General features: G+C 40.0%; 1 protein-coding gene across 3 annotated transcripts in view; it reads left to right on the top strand.

The window, feature by feature from the left end:
• DPYS (dihydropyrimidinase) overlaps window positions 1–22,459 on the top strand; it is a 79,358-nt gene that overhangs the window by 9,317 nt on the left and 47,582 nt on the right. For all 3 annotated transcript variants that reach the window (XM_061172204.1, XM_061172202.1, XM_061172203.1), the window contains exons 2-4: window positions 5,081–5,239; window positions 10,247–10,426; window positions 11,683–11,872. In XM_061172204.1, coding sequence (XP_061028187.1) covers window positions 5,081–5,239; window positions 10,247–10,426; window positions 11,683–11,872 — 529 coding nt within the window. The remainder of the gene's footprint in view (window positions 1–5,080; window positions 5,240–10,246; window positions 10,427–11,682; window positions 11,873–22,459) is intronic.

Genomic DNA, 22,459 nt, shown 5'->3' with positions numbered 1-22,459 from the left:
GTAGCAGCCAGGATCCCTGTGGCAGGTGGATGGATAAAGCCCCAGGGGTTTGGAAGAAGACAGGTTCCGTTTTCAATCGATTGCCTAGGATTGGCCCAGGCTATCCTGTCCCAGGCACTATAGTTTTTCTAGATCTGTTCCCATTTTGAGGGTGAGGAGAAGGAGGAAATTAGGGAGGAGAAACAGAACAAGAAGAAACCAAAGAAGACAAGTGGCTGCTCCGTTTCTGTTCATTAAGGAGACAGAGCATTTGTGATAAATCCTTATTTATGGGCTTTTAAATGGTAGCCCCAGGAATTTCAATTTGCTGTAGTTTAAAAAGAAAAAAAAAAGTGGCCGTTTGACCATCACATCTTCAGTCTCATAAGAGGCCCATCGAAGTTGAGCTACTTAATTTATATGGCATATACATGCATACCTGGATTTGTATCACATATATGTAAAATCTTTATTTTTTCTTCTTTTGAAAATTAGGCTTTGTTATAGAAAATGTAGCAACTACTGAAAATAAAATTTAACTAGAGGAAAATTAAAAGGATCTGTAGTCACTCCACCCAGAAACAGCCACTGGCTCAGACCTGTTTTGTTTTCTTGCTAAGGGTTGGTATGTTCTGGAGCATGTTGCCGTGGCTTCTCTCTCTCTCTGGTTATTTCCCCTGACCTTGGGACCCCTCTGGCATCCTCTGCAAGGTGACTGCCACATCTTTCTCCTGCGTTTGAGTGCTCTTCTGCATCGGGGCTGTGTTTCTCTGTCTGCAAACACACAGAGTGGACATGTGCCCGAGCACCTCACGCTCAGGGTGCTCTCCGCAGAATTCATGCTCCCTCCGAAGACCAGATCGGCTGCCCTCCTCTGTCCCCTCATCTGCCACCTCTCAGTCACTCCAGTCAAAATCAGCTCCTGGACTCCCGTCACCCCCGCAGACAGCCAGCCACTGCCTTGCCTTCTTCTGGGAACCATTGCTTCACACATCCCAGTCATCTTTTCTTAAAGTACAGTTGGTTTACAGTAGTATGTTGGTTTCAGGTGTACAGCATAGTGTTTTTGCAGATTATACTCCATTATAGGCTATTACAAGATAATGGGTATAATTCCCTGTGCTGTACAGTATATCCTTATTGCTTATCTGTTCTATACATAGTTGTTTGTGTCTCTTAATCCCATACTTCTAATTTGTCCCTCCCCATCTTCCTTCTCTCCTTTGATAACCACAAGTTTGTGTTCTCTATCTGTGAGTCTCTTTCTCTTTTGCATGTACATTCTGCCCTTTACCACTTTTCTACTGATGCTTCCTCACGGACCCCTTTCTCAGAGTTTCCCCCCTGCTGTCAACTGTTACTGAAAGCACTGGCTCTGGAGCCCAATGACCTGGGTCCAATCTTGCCTTTGTTATTCTCTAGCTGTGAGATGTGGGGAGTTATTTCATGGTGCTGTTCTCAGTTTCCTCAACTCTGAAAAGGGGTTAACAATACGACCTGCTGCAGAGCTGATGAGATGGTTAAAACACTTAGAACATCAGAATAGTTCCTGGCACATAATAAGCACTCACTGCAAGTTAGATACTATTATCCTTATCGACAACTGCACATTTATGTCCTAATGCTAATTCAAACCCCAGCTTCCTCTGATCTGTTTCCTTCCTCTGAATTCCCAGGAGTCTTTTCCTCTTCTAGGGAGCTTAGCAATTTTAACTTCCCTTTAGCAATTCCTATACCACATTTACTATGGAAGTGTACTTGCTACCTATTATTACCATCTGATTATTTTATTATAATTGTGCATGTTTCTGTCTCCCCCTCTAGATGGTCTGATTATTTGTGTGTGTCTGATTATTAGTGTGTCACATGGTGGAGTGACCAAGTGAACCACTGGGGGGTCCAGTTTCTTCCATTTAGTCCCTTAGTCCTTGCTCTGTACAAGATCAAGAAATGGGCAGTGTCAAAACACAAGAAACTGGTGATGTTGGTTGCTTCCTGGAAGTCAGAATTGGAGGGAAGACTTTTCATTGCATTGTGTGTAACACCCCACTCACTCCCTGTAATGGCTTACTTGGGTAGACATTTTTTGGTAATAATTTTATTAAGATGTAATTGATATACAATACCAGTTAGCCATTTAGAGTGTGCAGTTTAATGTTCTTTAGTATATTCACAGAGCTGTGCAGCCATCACCACAATCAATTTTAGAACATTTTTATCTCCCCAGAAAGAAGCCCATACCCTTTAGCTATCACCCCAACTTTCCCCAACCCCCCTGGCTCCAGGCAACCACTATTCTACTTACTGTCTCTATGGATTTATCTCTTCTGGACATTTCATATAAATGGAATCATATGATATGTGATCTTTTGTGACTGGATTCTTTCACTTAGCATCATATTTTCAAGGTTCATCCAAGTTGTAGCAAGTGAATCAGAACCTCATTCCTTTTTATGGCCAAATAATATTCCATTGTATGAATATACCACATTTTGTTTATCCATTCATCAGTAGATGGGCGTTTGGGTTGTTTCCACTTTTTGATTATTATGGATAATGCTGCTCTGAATATTTGTGTACAAGTTTTTGTGTGGACATGTTTTCATTTCTTTTGGGTATATACTTAGGAGTGGAATTGATGTGTCATATGGTAACTCTATGAGGAACTGCCAAACTCTTTTCCAAAGTGGCTGCATCATTTTATTTATATTTCTACCAGCACTGTATCTAGTTTCCCCACATCCTGCATGTGATAGACATTTAATATGGAAAGAATTGCTCTTTAAGCTGGATTTTCTAGTTCAGTAGACACTAAAAAAGTACTTTCTTCCAACACTTTAATTAACAGCACTTTCTATTAGAAAAATGCCCTTCAGCCTCAAGGGATATCTGTGAGAAGACATTTTAGAAGGAAGAAGGTGAGAAGGTTAATCTGCATTCGAATAAAAATATAAAGCCTAAGGAATTTTTTCTGGTATTGTCATTATACCAATAGGGATTTCTTAAGAAATGCAAATATGCATTGTTTTGCCATGCATAAGGCAATTGTTATCGAAAGATAAAGTACAGGATCCTGTATAAATAGTGAGATTTCTGAGAGCAAAAAGAGTTGGAGTGGGACCATGTGACTTAAGGAAAAATAAAAATCCATTGAAGTAAGCAAGAACAAGGAGATAGAATAGAGCTAATGTAGCAGCTGGAACCTTGGGAGCACTCGGCATGTCTGGGGGGCTGTGAGTGGGGGCGAAGGTGACAGGGGTGCAGACCTGGGAGGGAAGCTGGTGGCACTCCCTTCTTTGTTGTAACATGACCATGTTTCTGGTGGTGAGATGAGTCAATGTATGAAAAGTGGGGAAATGCCTGATTCTAAAGCAGTGGTGCAAAGGCTCATCACTCATTGTGGGCTGAAGCTTATGAGTCACTTACCATGAGTCAAACACGGTATTAAGCACTTTATATACGTCACCCCAATTTAATCCTCCCAACAACCCTATGGTTCAGGTACAATTATTGTCCTCACTTTACAGGTTAGGAATCAAAGGCACACAGAGGTTAAGAAATTGCTGTCTACACTCCCATGTTCATTGCAGGATTATTCACAATAGTCAAGATATAAATAAATTAACGTGTCCATCTATGAATGAGTGGATAAAGGAAATATGGTGTATGTGTACAATGGAATATTATCCAGAAAGAGGGAAATCCTGCCATTTGTGACAAAGTGGATGGACCTTGAGGACATTGTGCTAAGTGAAATAAGGCAGACAGAGAAACACAAATATTATATGATCTCACTTATATGTGGAATCTAAAAAAGCCAAACACAGAGAAACCAAGAGTAGAATGGTGGTTGCCAGGGGCTGGGTATGGGGCGCATGGGGGGAATGGGGAGCTGTTGATCAAAGGACACAGACTTCCAGTTATAAGGTGAATAAGTTCTGGGGATCAAATGTGCAGAATGTACAGAACAATACTGTACAAGGAAAGAAGGAAGGAACGAATTAAGGAAGGAAGGGAAGGAGGAAGGACGGAAGGAAGGAAGGAAGGAGGGAAGGAAGCGGTTAAGGAATTGCTCAGAGTACCATAGCTGATAAGCGCTGAATCTGAGCTGTGCCCTGGAACCAATAAGCCTCTTTGGTCGGTGCCCTTAACCAGTGCACTAGTATATCCCTGCCTATGTTTTTTTTTTTTTCACCTACATTGTCTGAACACAGCAGTTAAAAACACATTTAGCCATCTTTTAATCTTAGTTTAAATAAAATCAAAGTCAGAAATTAGTCAAAGACGTGATTTAATAACTTAATAGTTTTTAATAGTTTTTAATCCAGTTGTAATGTGTAATATGCCAGGGAAAATAGAAGCCTCGAGGCAGATCGCGCAGGGCCTTGTAGATCATGTTAAAAAGATTAAACGCTATTCCAGAGGCAGTGAGAAGCATTCAGTTTTAAGTCTTGGAGTCAAGGGGCCACATCTGTGCTTTGGAATTTCCCCCTAATTGCAAAAAGGGGTTTGCATTGGAGGAAGTAAGAGCAAAACTGGGGACATAAAGATCAAGCTGAGGGGTGACACTAAGACCAGAGCATTGGAGATGGATTAGAGGGGACAGTTGAGAATTAAGGAAAGATTAAGGAGTCACCAGTTGGTTGTGGGGAATGAAGGCGAGGTGGGAATCACGTGAGTCTCCCAGGATTCTGTGTGGAACACAGTGTAGTTAGAGATACAGTTCACCAAGATTGATTCTAATGAAATGGATTGTACAATGATGTTTTCTTGAGAAGAAAAATGTTTGAATCTTCTCTGTTTTTCCATTTTGGTTTTTCTTTACAGCCTTCACTATTTTCTTTGGTCAAAGCCATTTTCATTTCATCAGACGTGTCATTCTTTTTGCAGAAGCAATTCCAGCTCTTTTAATACTTCAAACTTTAATTTATGGAACATCTATTCATGTCTCTCTAGATCTCTTAAACAGGCGGCATCTTTGTGCAATTTCCTGGACCCATCAAGTTTGCCCAAGTGCTTGCAAACGCATGTTGTTCAAGGAGATAAATGACTCAACTAGAAAACTGTTGGCTAACCTGTTGAAACTCTCTTGTGATTCCAGGCTGCCCTGGCAGGAGGCACCACCATGATCCTTGATTTTGCCATTCCTCACAAAGGCCACTCCCTCATCGAGGCCTTCGAGACCTGGCGAAGCTGGGCTGATCCCAAAGTCTGCTGTGACTACAGCCTTCATGTGGCGGTGACATGGTGGAGTGAGCAGGTGAACAACTGGGGGGTCCAGTTTCTTCCATTTAGCCCTTTAGTCCTTGCTCTGTGCAAAGATCAAGGAACAGGCAATGTCAAAACATAAGAAGCTGGTGATGTTGGTTGCTTCCTGGAAGTCAGAATTGGAGGGAAGACTTTTCATTGCATACTCTTTTGTACTGTTTGAATTTTGAATCATGTGAGGTATTATCAATTTAGAAAACTAAAAAAAATTTTAAAGCATATGAAGGTGGTAGGATAAATCCCTTATACTCATTCACAAAAGACTTTCCTAATATTTAATTCATGAATTGTAAATACTTTAAATGTAATTTTTAAAAGTACTGGACTTCTCAACTTCAACAATACAGGACACTTGTAAGCAGTCTTTTCCCACAGATCAGAACTTTAGTTAGAAATGTTTTTAATATCTGGGAAAAAACCAAGGAAGGGGCAGACTGGGAATGTGTTCAAGGCCGTCTCCCAGCTGTGCACTAACCTGGTGCTCTGCTAACATCAACACCTGGTCAAAGCATTTCAAAACAGAGCTTACACAACCTTCCGTATCTGCTAATTGTTTAGGTCATGGCAGAAATGATAACATGATTCAGACAGAAAAGACAGTTTTGAGAGATGTTAAAATATGTTTTTTTTTTCCCCGTGAAAACATGTATGTGTACTTTGGAAGAAACTTTTACTTGTGGTTTAAATCAATAACATGTTTTTCCACATTGAACTTAATTCAGAACTCGTTTTGCCAGAAAGGGCTCACGGGATGACTTTATTTGAAGTTACCATGTAACTTATGTCCCGCCTTCCTCCCAAAATTTGGACTGTAGACACCAAGTTAATATAAAACAAGTAACCAGTCTTTAACAGATAGTTCAGCAAACATACTAGCAAGGTTTATAGTCCAGAGAAAAAGTTAATTTTTCCCCAGAAACGCCATTCTAACTGAGGCATCTTATCTCTTTTGTGCTTTTAGGGTCTTCCTACCTTCCTACCTTCCTTCTTCCCTCCCTCCCTCCCTCCCGTCCTTCCTCTCTATCTCCCTTCCTTCTTTCCCTTCTCCCTTCCTCCTTTCCTCCCTCTCTTGTTTTATAAGATAGAGCAAAGGTGAAGATGTTTGCCCTTACCAGTGTTTCTCACACTTTAATATGCAAATGATTACCTGGTGAATATTGTTAAAACGCAGATTATGTTCAGTAAGTGTATTAGTTTGCTAGGGCTGCTGTAACAAAGAACTACAAACTGGGTGGCTGAAACAACAGAAGTGTACTGTCTCACAGTTCCGGAGGCTAAAAGTCTGAGATCAAGGTGTTGGCCGTGTTGGTTTCTTCTGAGGGTTGTGAGGAAGAATCTCTTTCATGCCTCTCACCAGCTTCTGGTGGTTTCCTGACAATCTCTGGTATTCTTTGATTTGTAGGAGCATCACCTGAATTTCTGCCACCATCTTTACATGATGTTCTCTGTGTGTATGTGTCTGTGTCTAAATTTCCCCTTTTAATAAAGACACCAGTCTTATTGGATTATGGTCCACCCTGCTGACCTCATCTTAATTAATTACATCTGCAATGCCCCTATTTCCAAATGTTGACCTGAAACAAATAGACTGCTGGGTATTTCTCCAGCAAAGATGGGTTTATTTGGGATCAGCAGAGAATTGCAGTTCAGGGTCTGCAAGCTTGGCCAGCCATGCGCAAGTCCCCGCAGGGCAAGGGAAGGAGCAGGCTTTCATAGAGGGGGAAAGGAAGCTGGGAGGGCTGTAGTAAACAAAGAGTCCGTGACTTTTCATTGGCTGAGTCCTTGCCAAGAAAGGAGTCTTTTTTTTTTTTTTTCCCTGTGTTGACATGCAGGTGTGAGAGCTCCCCCTTCTGGTCTCCCGACATCCGCTTAATTGAGGTTTCTATTTATTAATTTTTTACACAAGTGAGGTCACATTTGGTACTGGGGGTTAGGACTTCAACATATGAATCTGGGGGGACACAGTCAACCCATAGCAGTAGGTCTGGGGCAGGGCCTGAGATTCTGCATTTCTAACAAGCTCCCAGGTGATGCTGATGGTGCGAGAGCAATACAGTATAGTGAGACTTACCCATGGGTATGGATGTGGATGACAGGGACGTTTAATGAGGTCACCTTCAGAAAGGCTCTTCTACTCAGGGAGTAATAGGTATTTCATCTGAGCAATGCAGATCATAATTCCCTTTGGGAACCCCATCGTGTGAATATTCCAACAATGTTTAAAGCATTTTTTTTCTGACTATAAAAATAATAGACTCATGGTAGAAAATATGAACTTATAAAGAAGCTTAAAAAAATGAGGCACACTATCCCAAGTCCTACCTTTGCTGTTGTCACTTAATGTACCTTGGAACCCATTCCATCATTTCAGTGATGGCCACTCTCAACATTTTGGTGTTTGCCGTTCCTTTTCATGCATTTATTCATCCAACAAAAAGCTATTGAGTGGCCACTATGGGCCAGGCGCTATTCTAGGATATAGCAATGGACAAACTGTACAAAGGCCCAGCTCTTATGGGGTGGAAATTCTAGAGGAGGAGGCAGGCCATCAACAAGTAACTATATTATATGCCAGGTGATAAAGCGCCATGGAGGAAAGTAAGGAAAATTAGTAAAGAAATAAATAGTGATGGAAGTGAGTAACTTAACATGTGATATTGTCATTTTTAAAACTTTGCTGATTCAGTAGGGAAAAATTGTGTTGTTTTATTTTGTACTTTTTTTTAAAAAATTAATTAATTTATTTATTTATTTATGGCTGCGTTGGGTCTTCGTTGCTGCACGCGGGCTTTCTCTACTTCCGGCGAGTGGAGGCTACTCTTCATTGCTGTGTGTGGGCTTCTCATTGCAGTGGCTTCTCCTGTCGTGGAGCATGGACTCTAGGCACGCGGGCTTCGGTAGTTGTGGCACACAGGCTCAGTAGTTGTGGCTCACGAGCTCTAGAGCACAGGCTCAGCAGTTGTGGCGTACCTGCTTAGTTGCTCCGCGGCATGTGGGATCTTCCCCGATCAAACCCATGTCCCCTGCATTGGCAGGCGGATTCCTAACCACTGTGCCACCAGGGAAGTCCCTATTTTGTACTTTTTAATCAGTAGGAAGGTTAACACTTTTTCCATGTTTATTAGTCATTTGTATTTACTGTTTGAACTGTAACATTTTTTACCTAGAATGTTAGGGTTTTTCTTATCAAGTAGAAACAGCAATAACTCTTCTTAAATTTTTTATTAAATAAGAGCTATAATCCTATGTATGTTATATATTTTTATGTTTTGTTGTATATTTTTGTTTTATATTTTATGTTATATATGTATTTGTATGTGTGTGTGTGGTTTTTTTTTTTTAACATGTAGAAATTCAAGCAATTTTATTTGATCAAGTCTTCTGACTTTTCCTTTGAAGTTTTTAGTCTTTGTTGAGACTAGAATTGGACCTGCAAGGGCAATTACTAAGCTAGTTTTGATCTTAACTTGTCCCTTACCGTTGGTGTGATGTTACGGTTTATAATAAGAAATGCATGTCTGGTCTTCGTCCCCATTTCCGGCACAGAGCTCCTAAAACCCTTGGAATTTCCTAAGTGATGAGAGCAACAAAGGTGTCTTTTATTATGTTAAAGAGGTGATTTTTAGACCGCACCTAAAGATGGGGGCTGATTGACCCAGGAGCCAACTGTATTATTAGAGGGTTGAAAATTTCAGTCCCACCCAGCTGACCTCCGGGGAGGGCAGAGGGGCTGGAGGCTGGATCAGTTGCCAATGGCCAATGCTTTAATCAATCATGCCTGTGTAATTGAGCCTCCGCAACAACCTAAAAGGATAGGTTTTGGAGAGCTTCCAGGGTGGTGACCGAGTGGAGATTTGGGGAGAGTGGCGCTCTCAGAGAGGGCATTCAAGCCCCGTGCCCTTTCGCCATTCCTTGCCCTATGACGTACCTCTTCCGTCCAGATGTTCATCTATATCCTTTATCGTTTCCTTTTATCATAAACTGGTGATCCAGTAAGTAAAATGTTTCTCTGAGTTCTGTGAACCACTTTAGCAAATTAATCGAACCCATGGAGGGGGTTGTGGGAAGCTCTGACTTATAGCCAGTTGGTCAGAAGTGCAGGTAACAACCTGGACACCCCATAGCACTGAACCCTTAACTTGTGGAATCCAGTGCAGTCTACCTGGTGCAGGTAGATAGTGTGAAAATTGAGTTTAATTGTAGGATACCCCCCAGCTGGTGTCTGGAGAGCCGCTTGGTGAGGGTGGGGAACCTCCCCACCTCCACACATTGGAATCGGTGATCAGAACCTTTTAGTTGGCAACCCAGAAGGCTCCTGAGGCTTCTGACGGGTCCAGAGTCACTCAACTCCCAGGAGCTGCCAGTGGCTCCGTCTGCATCCTCCACTACCTGCATCTCTGAACTCATCCTGCAGGTTTCAGATTTGACCCCAAACCCTTACTTCGCATTAGCTCTCATTCCTTCTAGAGACACAGTTGCTTCTGTTGCTGCCAGTGGCTTTGTTTTCATGTTCTAGAATAATTTCTTCTCATCAGGAGATAGATGCTGAGAATTTCATAAAGTATAACAATGAAGTATTTGGGGGAAATGCTATTAACTCTTTCATGATTTAAAAGTATCGTAGGGACTTCCCTGGTGGTCCAGTGGCTAAGACTCTGCACTCCCAATGCAGGGGGCCTGGGTTCGATCCCTGGTCAGGGAACTAGATCCCACATGCCGCAACTAAAGATCCCGCCTGCCGCAGCTAAGACCCAGCGCAGCCAAAATAAATAAATAATTTTAAAAAATAAAAAAATAAAGGTATCGTAGCAACAGCAATTCATCAGATGAAATGAGGTCTAACCTAGGGGAAAGATCAAGACCTTAATTACATTTTTCTGGAGTTCAACTGATGTCCTTATTTTACTTCATTTTCTTCTGAATGCAAGATTTTGGAGAATGCTGATATTATCTTTAAATTAAAGAGTGACATTTTGTTGTGGTTTTTGTGCCCTTTTAGGTTAAAGAAGAAATGAAAATCCTTACCCAAGATAAAGGTGTGAACTCCTTCAAGATGTTTATGGCCTATAAAGATCTGTACATGCTGAGAGATGAGGAGCTGTACAAGGTCTTCTCTTGGTGCAAGGAAATTGGAGCAATTGCTCAAGTTCATGCAGAAAATGGAGACCTCATTGCAGAGGTAAGTAACTGCCTTCCAGAACTTCCACAGAAATGAAAATGGCCATAACTTAAGGTGAGGATGACTGGCCCCATGTAGGTAAATTCTTTTAATGGATTGGAAGAAAGGAAATTCAGAAACTAATTTTATGTGGCTTGGAAACACGTGACTTGAATTACTTGCTGTCCGGCTCTGAGTTTTTTGCAGGTGGTATATGTATTGGAATGAGGAGTTCCCTTTTTCAAATCAGTTATTAGATCTCAGACAAGGTTTATTCTAAAAACACAAATATTTTTCTTTGTGTCCCCAGCATTTTTTTTTTTTTAGGTAGCTCAAGCTGCTGGTTCAGAATGCCAAAGTGTGGACATCGGTGAAATCTGATGACTAAAGCAGTGCATTAGGTAGCTGTTTAAAGCCCCATTCTTTTCAGAAACTGGGTATTAAAATGTGCTGTGGAGGAATCTAGATGATATTTCTCATGTTAGTTCCATTATTAATGCCCGAAGGGTACACCATCTGCAAGATTTAAAGAGCTGTCTCTTACCCTTTATATTAGCTGATCTTTCTCTCTCCCTGGGCTCACTTCCCATTAAAGTCAGTGAGACGGAGGCCCCATGGCCAGGATGGGAGGGGGTGTGGTGGGCAGGGGGGATGATAAGAGGAAAGCATGAGCTGTAAGCTCAAACACACCAGGTTTAAACTGGACTCTTCCGCGTCCTAGCTGTGTGACACCAGGCGAGTCATTTTGACACTCTGAGTCTTGACTTCCTGCCTTTTTTGTAAGGAAGGAATAACACTTTTGGAGAGAGGAAATACTGGTCTAATATCACTCCATGGATTGGGGGAGGAGGCAGTGAAGAGAATGAATCAGTAAAACGTAGAACTAATTACATAATAGCATGAGTCGCTTCATCAAGGATAATAATATGGGGGACTAGAATACTTTGTTTTATTATATTTTGTTCTGAACCAATAAAAAGTCTTAAATATGGACACTACTTTTCAAAGACTGTGATTAGAACAGACCTCATTATCTTTGTCACCTTTTCAGTCAAAATAATTTGATTGTGAAATATGTATATGAAAAATTAACACATGCTTTGAGAGTAGTAGATTATTTTTACCCAAAACACACACTGTCTACGCCACAGTCACACACATCTATACCTATTAGATCTAAAATAAAAGCCTGGCAGTGCATTCGTTTCACAACAAAATTATGGGAGTTGTTGTTAGTAAACCTTTCTCACCGGTGTGTATGTTCCTCCCTTTTTTAGGGAGCGAAGAAGATGTTGGCTTTGGGGATAACGGGTCCCGAGGGCCATGAGCTGAGCCGCCCAGAAGCGGTGGAGGCAGAGGCCACGCTGAGAGCCGTCACCATAGCCGGCGCCGTGAACTGCCCTCTGTGCGTCGTGCACGTGATGAGCAAGTCCGCAGCAAGGGTGATAGCAGATGCCAGGAGGGATGGTAATTCCTGAACTGTAGCCTCGCTTACAACTAGTACTGTTAGCTAAAGAGTAAGGTAAAATAACGCCAACCCCTGCTTTTGCTTATCAGAAAGTTGCCCATGAATTTCCACAACTTTTCTTTTTTTTTTGAATTTTTGAATTTTTGAATTTTATTTTTTTATACAGCACGTTCCTATTAGTTATCTATTTTATACATATTGGTGTATATATGTCAATCCCAATCCCAACGTTTCTTCCTCCCTTTTTATTAGCATCTTTTCTGTGTTCTCGCAGTCTTACACGTCTGTCTGTTTCTGCCCTCTTCAGCCGCAAGCCCCGCCCTTCACACCACTAACTGCCAACTCTCCAGTGAACTTTACAGAAGCTTCCCTGGCTCTTAGGCACCTCCACTAGCCCTTCCAGTACCTGAATCAGGGTCAGGCAGGGCACACAGTAGGTGTTCCACAAATTTCTTTTGAATCGAATTGATTCGTCTCACAGCAACTTGGTTGTTGGCGCGATTGAAGCAATTATCCAAATAGTGTTTTTATGACAATTATTTTAAGATTTTTAAAGCAAAGTTATGTTTACTCCAAATTGCTTAATTGCCTCACTTCTATAGTGTAATTTTATATGTAAACAGTCATCTTAAAAGAAAGAGAAAATCTCCTATTTTTGATAAGAATTGAACATGGAAATAATTTTATTCATTGGCCAGTACTGGGAAAGGAAGAATGAAAAACAAATAAGGTGTGTTTTATTCAGTAGTTTAGACCCTCCTGGGATGTGGTAGTGGTTTCTATCTCTCACTTTTAGGAACCCGGATAATCAGAAATAGTTGTGTAAATCATCCTGGCTGTTTGTTTTTTTAAACTGAAACTGGCTGCATTTTTATAACATGGATCTTAAAAACTATGAAAATAGATTTGGCATGTCTATAATTGACACCAAAATAAATTTTTTCAAAATTGCTTCTTGTTGCTTGAGTTTCAATAAGGATTTTGTGCAAGCTAAATGCATTTTTAAATGTAATATATCAGTATCATGTATTAAGAGTCACCTCAGTTTCACACAGGAGTTAATAAGGCCTTACTACCAGCCATTTCTGGTTGCTTTTTTTCCCCACATATAGTATAATTTCAGTATAAAAGAGCACACCACTTCAAAAGGAATCTGTACTTCAATTTTAAGTTATAGCTTTAGGGTTTGCCACCAGATGGCGCCGTTGCTAGCTCTATGAAATTGGTTTTCTCTATTTGTTTTACAAGTGGTGTACCGTGTCCCATAGCCTGTCAGTCAGGTCCGTAATGTCAGAATATGGTTTAACAAACATCAAAATCAGAAGAAATGGTCAATCTTAACCCACCAGCAATCTGTGATTTTGCCAGTTCTGTCAGGAAACAGTTTCTCGATTTGAGTATTTATTTTGCATTGGGATAGAATTCCATTAGCAGCGGAGTAAGTCTAGGGAAGGTTTTAGAATGTAAATCGTAGGCAGAAAACTATTAAAATTAAATATGAATATTTTAATTTTTTTTTAAATATAATTTTATATTTTGAATATGGAAAACATTTACCTGGCCCAAAAGTCAAAGTGATATATTAAAAGATATATTCTCAGAGGTATCTTGCTTCCTTCCCTAGCTTCTTCATCACATACCCCATAAGTAATTATTTTTATTAATTTATTTCTGGCCTACCCTGTAGTGTTTCTCTTTATGAAAAAGGAACATATGTATATTCTTATTTCTCTTTCTTTCCTACTTGAAAGGTAAAATCCATAGTGTTCTGTATCTTGTTTTTTCCTACTTGAAAATACGTCCTAAAGGTCAGTTCACATTAGGTATAGAGAGCTTCCTCATTCTTGTTTACAGGTGCAGAGCATGCCACTGTATTTGTTCAACTAGTCTCTAATTATGGATATTTGGGTCGTTTCCAATCTTTAGCTGTTACAAATAAAACCACAGTGATGTCCTATGCCTATGCTATTTCATATTTGTGTATTAGTCTCCTATTACTGCTGTAACAAATTACAGCAAACCTAATGGCTTAAAGCAACACAAATTTATTATCTTATAGTTCTGGAGGTCGGAAGTCTGCAATCGGTCACACTGGGCTGAAACCAAGGTGTTAGCAGGGCTGTGTTCCTTCTGGAGGCTCTAGGGGGTATGCCCTTCCTTGCCTTCTCTAGCTTCTAGAGACCACCTACATTCCTTGGTTCCTGTCTCCCTTCCTCCATCTTCACAGCCAGCATTGGTGGATGGAGAACATTGCATTATTCTGATCTCTCTCTTCTACTTTAAGGGTCCTTGGATGACATTGAACCCCCCTAATTAATTCAGGATAATCTCCCTATCTCAAGATCCTTAATTTACTCACATCGGTGAAGTCCCTTCTGCCAAGTAGGGTTAACATATTCACAGGCTATGGGGATTAGGACATGGACATCTTTGGGGCGCCATTATTCTGTCTCCCACAAAAGGGTAGCCTCAGGGTAGAGTCCTAGAAATGAGAACCTGGAAATGGTTCAAAGGGCAAGTGCATATCTACTTTTTGGACGTTGCTAAATCCCTTTGCAAAGGGGTTGTAAACATGAAATACTTAAAATGTCAGCCCAAATGCTCTAGTTGAGTCAGATTTACCGTAATAACACTTGTGAAAATACTCTAACGTGCAATTGTCAGAGGCAGCAGAGGTCCAGAATAAATTAGCACGAGAGATTGTTCCATCGCTGGCATGTGACCTCTCACAGGTGGTCAAGCAGTGTCAATCCATTCACATGGTGACTGCATCAGCCAATCCAAGGGCAGATCCATGGGGAGTACAGAGTGACAAGAGCTGGTGGACACACTGAGCTTTTACAGAAGATTCCTCTACTCTGTACGCATTTATTATCTAACGTAATTTCTGAACATAAAAGAGCAAGATACATCTATTCATTGTTATCTTGTTTAAAGAAGAAAAAATTCAGCCTTATAGATTTGTAATATGAACATCTGTAATACCTTTACCAGCCCATTCCATCATCTAGGGCCTTGCCACTCAGAGTGTGGTCCCTGGAACACAGTGCTGACATCCCGTGAGAGCTCGTTAGCGATGCAGGTCCTTGGACCCCATCCCAGATGCACTGAATCAGAATGTGCCCTTATAACTAGAACCCCAGGTGATTCCTATGCGTATTGAATTTGAGACTCACTGCCCCAGGAGGCACAAAAGATACCCAATTAGTAACTGTCTCTATTGTAGTTGCCTAGCAATACAATGCTCTTATTACCTTGGATTTTATTGTTGAATTGCCAACTATATACCCCAAAGATAGCGACCTGAGGGTTAATGATTATAACAACTAACTTTGTTGAGTGCTTAATATGTGCTTGGCACATATTTTAATATATCTTTTATCTCATTTCAAGTTTTATTATATATTATCTCATCAATGCATTGTAATATACAATATTTTTTTAAATTGTCATAACAATGCTTCAAGCTAAATTTTATCACTGTTTTGTGACTGATGAAATTGAGGCTTGGGAAAGTTTGGTAAATTAAGCCCAAGATCACTTTACTTGTACGTGCTAAACCTGAAATTCAAGTCTATCCAACTCCAAAGCCCACATTTTTTATTACCCTCCACTCTGTTCCAGAAGAAATCAGTTTACAGAGTTGGGAAATGCAGATACCAAATTTATATTTAATTGGTTTTGTTTACTGGCCTTACATTTTTAACAAATTTATTTAAAATATTGCCATCATTTTGTTATTTTTTAATCATTGTTAAAAGAAGAAAACATTCCAGAAATGGAAATGATCAAGAATGCATTAAGTGAAGAGTAAACACATCTTCTGTCTCTCTCAGCTCAGTCCTTGGAACTAGCAATTTTTAACCATGTCTATTTTTTTGGTGGTTTCCTTCAAATTTCTAAACCATAAATTTGTAAGTAGTGACTTATAAATTTTTGACAGTATCACTTGACTCTGAGTGATTTAAAAAGAACAGTCTAGCCTACATAAATCTTACCTCTCACCTCCTGAGTTTTGTTAGTAGTAAATGTTCACTTCAGGTAATATTACTTAAATTTATGTGTTTTGGCTATTTTTTTTGTGTGGTATCTCTTTATTCTCTACTAGGCTGAAAAGGAATTGAGAGGCCCAGCGTCACCCTCTCTGCCCCCTCCTGACTTCTTCTAGCCGTATTATTATCTTTACATGGACAGGAGTTACCGCATTTTCAGTTGGCTCTAGGACTAGAATCAGGTCTTCCAAGCTTTGTCTATAGGTTAGGTCTAAAATTTAGAACTGTTATAAAGTAAGATTGTGGAAATATTCTTCTTGGTAGAAACAATTCAGGAGAAGAGACCCTCAGAGGAATTTATATCACTAACTTAAGAGTGAAAGCTAATGTCATTTAACTCTTGGAGAGGCCATCACCAAGTGTCAAGGTGAAGTGGGTTTCCTTTCCTACACTCCCATAAGATTAACGGCATGCCTTATTTTAGTTTGCTACATATTTAGACCATTATTGTCTTGTCTTTTTTTTGGCTTGGAATTTTTCCAATTAGCTCTTTTTAATATAGGTTCAGAAAAGAAACATGTACACCTTCTTTACTATATCATGAAGATTTTCCAGCTTCTACCTCATACCTTCTATTGAATGGAATCAGCTTCTGTTGAAATGAATCAGCTCTTCTTGCAGAGATATTTTTTTAGAAGGAGAATCTTTTGGCTTTCTGCTTTATTTTTATACTTTCCAAGCTGTAGAGATGCCATCCTTGGATTTCTTTTCACAGAATCCTAGGTTGGATATACTGTTTCTTGGTTCCCATCTCTCCCCTTTTCTTGAATTACTGTGAAGATTCTCATGTGATTTTTTAAAAAAATATTTATTTAGTTAGTTATTTCGCTGCATTGGGTCTTAGTTGCTGCGGCACACGGGCTCCAGAGTGCTCGGGCTTAGTTGCCCCACAGCATGTGGGATCTTAGTTCCCTGTGTCCCCTGCGTTGGAAGGCAGATTCTTAACCACTGGACCACCAGGGAAGTCCCTCTCATGTGAGTTTTAAAGGAAGAGTGTTAGAAGGTAAATTTTCTGATTCTTTGTCCTCAAGCTTGTTTGCAACTTGAAAGGACATAGAATTCTAGGTTCAGAATTATTTCCTTGTGAGTTATAAGGGCACCATTTCATTCTCTTCTGGCATCTAGTGTTACTGATACATAGACAAACGCCAATAAAATTCATGTCCTTTTGTCACTTTTTTCACCATCTGAAAGATTTTTATATTTTCTCTTCATTTTAGACTTCCAGAAATTATATTAAGACTATGTTTAGCGGTAGGATTTTTAAAATTCACCTTCATGTTCAGATGTCTTAATCTGAAGGCTGATCTTTGATTCTGAAAATTTTTCTTCTATTATTTCCTTCATATTAATTTTCTCTGTTCCTCTCTTGGAACTCCACTATAAGACCTCTTGAACTAAGCCTCCATGTCCTTTAACTACTTTCACCTTTAAAAAAACCTGATTTTTGCTCTATATTTTAGGAAAGGATTTTGTTTACTTCTTCTTTCCTTCTAATAAACTTTCGTTTTGGTAATCATATTTATTTCCAAGAAAACACTTGTTCTCTGATAGCTCTTTTTTTTCCCTACAGTTGCTTACTTTTTAATTTTTTTCCTTCAATAGATGAGATCTTTTTGACCTCATTAGAATACTAACAGAGATTTTTTTTTTTTTTAATTCTGTTTCCTGGATTATCTTTGTTTCTTGCTGAGTCAATTTTTCAGTTTTTTTTTTTAACATCTTGGCCCTTCTTTTTATGTTGTTTGTTTTTTCTTTAAGTGTCTGGTGATCTTGGGCTGTCTGTATTCATGACTGGACAGTTCAGGTGATTAGAGTAGGGAGCTGGTGTGGATTCCCTCTGCTGTTGAGCAGGCCCCGCCCCCAAATGAGAGCACCAACAATGAGACTATGAACTTTGTGAACGTAAATGGGGCGTGGTCACTGGTGAGCTTCACTCTGTAACATCAGCACCACCTTAGAAAGCTTTGTTCCCCAGGCAGAGGGCGGGATGAGGGCTAACTGCCCCAACTCATCCCCTTCCCCACACCAGGAGGAATGCCTGTCATGACCCTTCTGCTTGTTTGAGTTCAAGCTGTAGCTGCCTCTACTTTCCTTTATAAGCATTGCCATCCCATCAGCTTTCTGTCTTCCTACAATCTATCGTAACCTCTGGTCGGCCATGGTTCCTCTTTTTATTCTCAGCACAGTTTTGGATTTTGTTCATCTGTTGTACATCTTCACCAGGGTTTGATGTGAACTGGGAAGCAAGAGACAGGAATGCATGTTCAGTCCATCAACTTTCTTTCAAAGCCTGCGGTTTCCCTACCATGATATTTCCTTTTAATGTTCAGCACCTGCAATAAAAAGTGAAAAGCAGGTTACAGGGAAAAGAAGAAAGTTTTCACATGCAAGCCATGGAAAGCTGAGTTGCCTTTGACTGTTTGCAAGGAATTTCAATTTCATGCTTATTTCAAGTCTCATTTAATCTAAGTTGAGTAACTAGGTTAATTCCCATCTTTACTGTGAGAAGCCACTTTTGCAAAAAATGAGGCAAGGGAATCAGAAGGCTGTCCCTAGAGTGTTATCCTTTTCTTCCAGAAGCAGAATCCCCCCTCCCTTGCTCCATACCCCCAGTATAAAGTTGGACAAGCCAGCTGAAACTGTATCTCATATAGAAGTTCCCACCTACCACTTTCAGACCTCTCTCACTCACTGTACTCTAGTCTTTGTCCAAATAGTATATGTGTCAATATATGTCATTTGTTTCAGTGACAGAGGTACTTTTTACTTTGTTTTGTTTTTTTTTTAATAAATTTATTTATTTATTTATTTATTTTTGGCTGTGTTGGGTCTTTGTTTCTGTGCGAGGGCTTTCTCTAGTTGCGGCAAGCGGGGGCCACTCTTCATCGCGGTGCGCGGGCCTCTCACTATCGCGGCCTCTCTTGTTGCGGAGCACAAGCTCCAGACGCGCAGGCTCAGTAGTTGTGGCTCATGGGCCTAGTTGCTCCGAGGCATGTGGGATCTTCCCAGACCAGGGCTCGAACCCGTGTCCCCTGCATTGGCAGGCAGATTCTCAACCACTGCGCCACCAGGGAAGCCCCTTTACTTTGGTTTGAGTAGCTTCGGGTATCGATGTTCCTTTTCTGCCATGTATTGACATATGGAATTAATAGTGTTTAAAAAACACATATTGTTCACCTCTCCTTCCCACCTCCCAGTGAAACTTGCATGCACATGGATTCATTATTTTTCTGGTGCTTTGCTTAGAATGGTGGCGATTTCTCCCAGCAACTTACTTGATGCTCTCTTTGGTGTATATCTGTTATAATAAATTTGTTTACCAATTAATGACTGAAATTTTCAATACTTTTTTTTTAGTTCCCTGTTTAACTTGTTTTAATTTACCTTAATAAAGCTAATTCTATTTTATATCCATATTCATGTCTTTAGGGTATAAATATGACTCTCACTTGAACTTATTAATAAAATGTTTTCTTTATGCTTTTCATAAAAAACCAAGTTATTGGACACCTAATATATGCTTGGCACTGTGCTCTTGGCATTGGATTTGCAAAAATGATTAAGATAACTTTGGTTCTCAGGTAGCTTACAGTGAACTGGGCTACATGGTGGTTGGGGGTTTTTTGTTTGCTTTGCTTTGCCTTGGTTTTGGTTTTCCATGTTGTAGAAAGGTTTATTTAGAAAGCTTTATTTTCCAGGCTTATTGCTGTAAAATATAAACTTCTCTTACAGGGAGGTTTAGATGTCCTATTTTCCATTTTATTTAAACTCTGCCCCCCTCCCCCGCCAGGGTATTTCTCTTGTATTTGGGGACTAACAGGGAGAAAGGGCCACACAGAGGCCACTCTCTGCCCATGTGGTCACACTGCCCCCTGCTTGTTGGTGCTGAATAGAGAAAACCAAATCTCACACAAATACTATGAGCTGATGCTTGGTAAACAGTGCTTTTCCTAAGAAAGGGTTGATGTGTGCCCGAGTTAAGGTGGATTTGAATCTCAGGCTTCCTTTTTTCTTTCTTGTGCATGAACATCCGAACATCCCTTGTCCTTTAAATTTAGAACAAGATGATTTACCTTATGTCCAACTGCAAAGCAGTTCAAGACTGCCCATTTTAAAAGATTAAAAAAAAAAAAAAGAATTGTGTAACCGTAAGGAAACTAACATTTGTAGAATGTATTTGTTTGCTGCTCTAACAAAGTACCACAGACTGGGTGGCTTAAAACAATGGAAATTAATTTTCTCACAGTCCTGGAGGCTGGAAGTTCAAGACCTAAGTGTTGGCAACATTGGTTTTCCTGTGGGCACTGAAGGAAGGATGCGTGCGCTCCAGACCCCTCTCCTTGGCTTGGAAGGGATGTCTCCTCCCTGTGTCTTCACGTTGTCTTCCCTCTGTGTGTGTGTGTGTCCAGATTTCCTCTCCTTATAAGGACCCCAGTCGTATTGAGTGAGGGCTCACTTCTAATGACCTTATTTTAACCTAATTACCTCTTTTAAGGACCCCAGTCGTATTGAATGAGGGCTCACTTCTAATGACCTCATTTTAACCTAATTACCTCTTTAAAGCGCCCTATCTCCAAATACAGTCACATTCTGAGATACTGGGGGTTAGGACTTTAACATGTGAATTTTGACAAGGGACACAATTCAGCTCATAACATGAAGTGACTCCAGGATCCCAGGAAGATGCTAGGTATTTTCGTATACGTTAAGTTTGTTTGATCCTCACAAAATTGCCACACTAGAGGGATGTTATGATCCCATTTCATAGATGAGAAAAACTGAGACCAAGAGCAATGGCTTATCATGCACAAGGTCACCAACTAAAAGCAAGATCAGGATTTGAACCTAAATCTGTGTGATCTACTTTATTATGCTGCTTCTACATATTTTCCTTCTCAATTATTTTCTTTCATTGTAAGTGTAATATTTTGAATGCAAGCAAAGCCCAGGAAGGTTCTACTTTATCCTTCTAGCTGGGAGAAATTATTTTTATAAAAGCATTTGGGCTTCTGTTTGGCAGGCAGTGCTTCCACTCCTGGGCACCTATGCCAGCTTCTCTGCATCTTTCAACCTTTTCTAAAAGATCCCATGACTTGATTACATGCTGCTCCCAAATTCAGACAAGATGTTAACATCTGCTCTATCACTTTCATCTAATAAACAATGGGCTGTCTGGTCAGGGATGGGGGGTAGTTTCGGTTGGTTTGACATGTTTCACTATTTGGAAATCATAACAGTCTCTCAGAGAGCAGAACTCCTTTAACCGGGAGATTGCATCATAAGTGAAGATTCTTTTTTGGTTTTGAGCTAAAGGATGGAGAAAGAAGGAGAGAACACGTATGGGGAGACAGGATACAACATAATGTGAAACTTGCTGAGACAGTGGGAGGATATTAATGATGGATATGTACTGTCTCCCAGGAGTTGCTGAAATCGTCTGGTCTCGAATGTAATCAGGAGGGTATCAGACTAGGACAGATCTAGGACTTTTCATTACTAACCTGTTAAGTGTAGTAAATCAAACCAGTAAGTGAAATTGGAAAATTGCTTAACCACATCCACAGATCTTATGGTTGACTTTTAAAAATACATGCTCTTTACCGAGAAATGAAAAATGATACTTTTCCTACTAACATACTGCATATGTATGGTATGTTATCAGTATACTAGGATTCTAATTCTAATGTGCCACTCACTACCCCTGTGTCATAGACAAATTAGTCTTATTGAGTGTCAGTTTCTTTGTCTGTCAAACCAGTGTTTGGGTTGCCATGAAGGTCAAGTAAGGTATATGATCTTCAAGCTGTATTTGCAAACTCTAGAGTGCTATACATACATTAGATATGTTTATTACTACTTTATTTCTGGCCCAAATCTAACAGAACCCACCATTATACTGAATTAATCTAGTTTGAGTCTCCAATTTATGTATTATCCAGGCCCCTTGTTTTCTTTTTACAGCCTTCATGCTGTTTAGTCCTTTGAAAAATGTCTTAGAACCATGGTGAAATACAGGGAAGAATAGTTAGGAATTTTTACTTTTTTATTTTTTTCATTTTTTTAAGTACTTACAGATAATTAATGGGGAGACAGTTGAAAATAACCCTGTTAACGAAGAGCTTGTGGTATATACCAAACAAGTGGCACGTCATATTGTAAAGGTGCTAAGCCCTTCCAAGGAAATTACCTGTCATCTGGTTTCAAAACAGTCCTGGCAGACTCCTGGTAGATGCTGACACTTTTAATTTTTCCTGAGAGCTATTAAAATTGTAGAAATTTTGGAACTGTATTCCCATACCGCCTTGATGGGCCAAATGATTGAACAGAACATGTGATAAGACTCTTTCCTCTTTAATGAAGTACCAGGAAAAATCCTGAGTTGGCAACTTGTAAAGTGATTGCAGATCAAGAATCTGAGTTTTTCATTGTCCAAGCATCCATAAGAAGTTCTCTTGGAATAGGAAGGTCTCTTTGTACCTGCAAATACAATACCATGCCTGTCCTGTTATCTCTCCAGTAAATAGTGCATTA

This window comes from Eubalaena glacialis, chromosome 17 (genome assembly GCF_028564815.1).
Source record: "Eubalaena glacialis isolate mEubGla1 chromosome 17, mEubGla1.1.hap2.+ XY, whole genome shotgun sequence".
Lineage (NCBI taxonomy): Eukaryota > Metazoa > Chordata > Mammalia > Artiodactyla > Balaenidae > Eubalaena > Eubalaena glacialis.
Note: the sequence above shows the minus strand (reverse complement) of the source record. Positions and strands in the feature narration are given on the sequence as shown.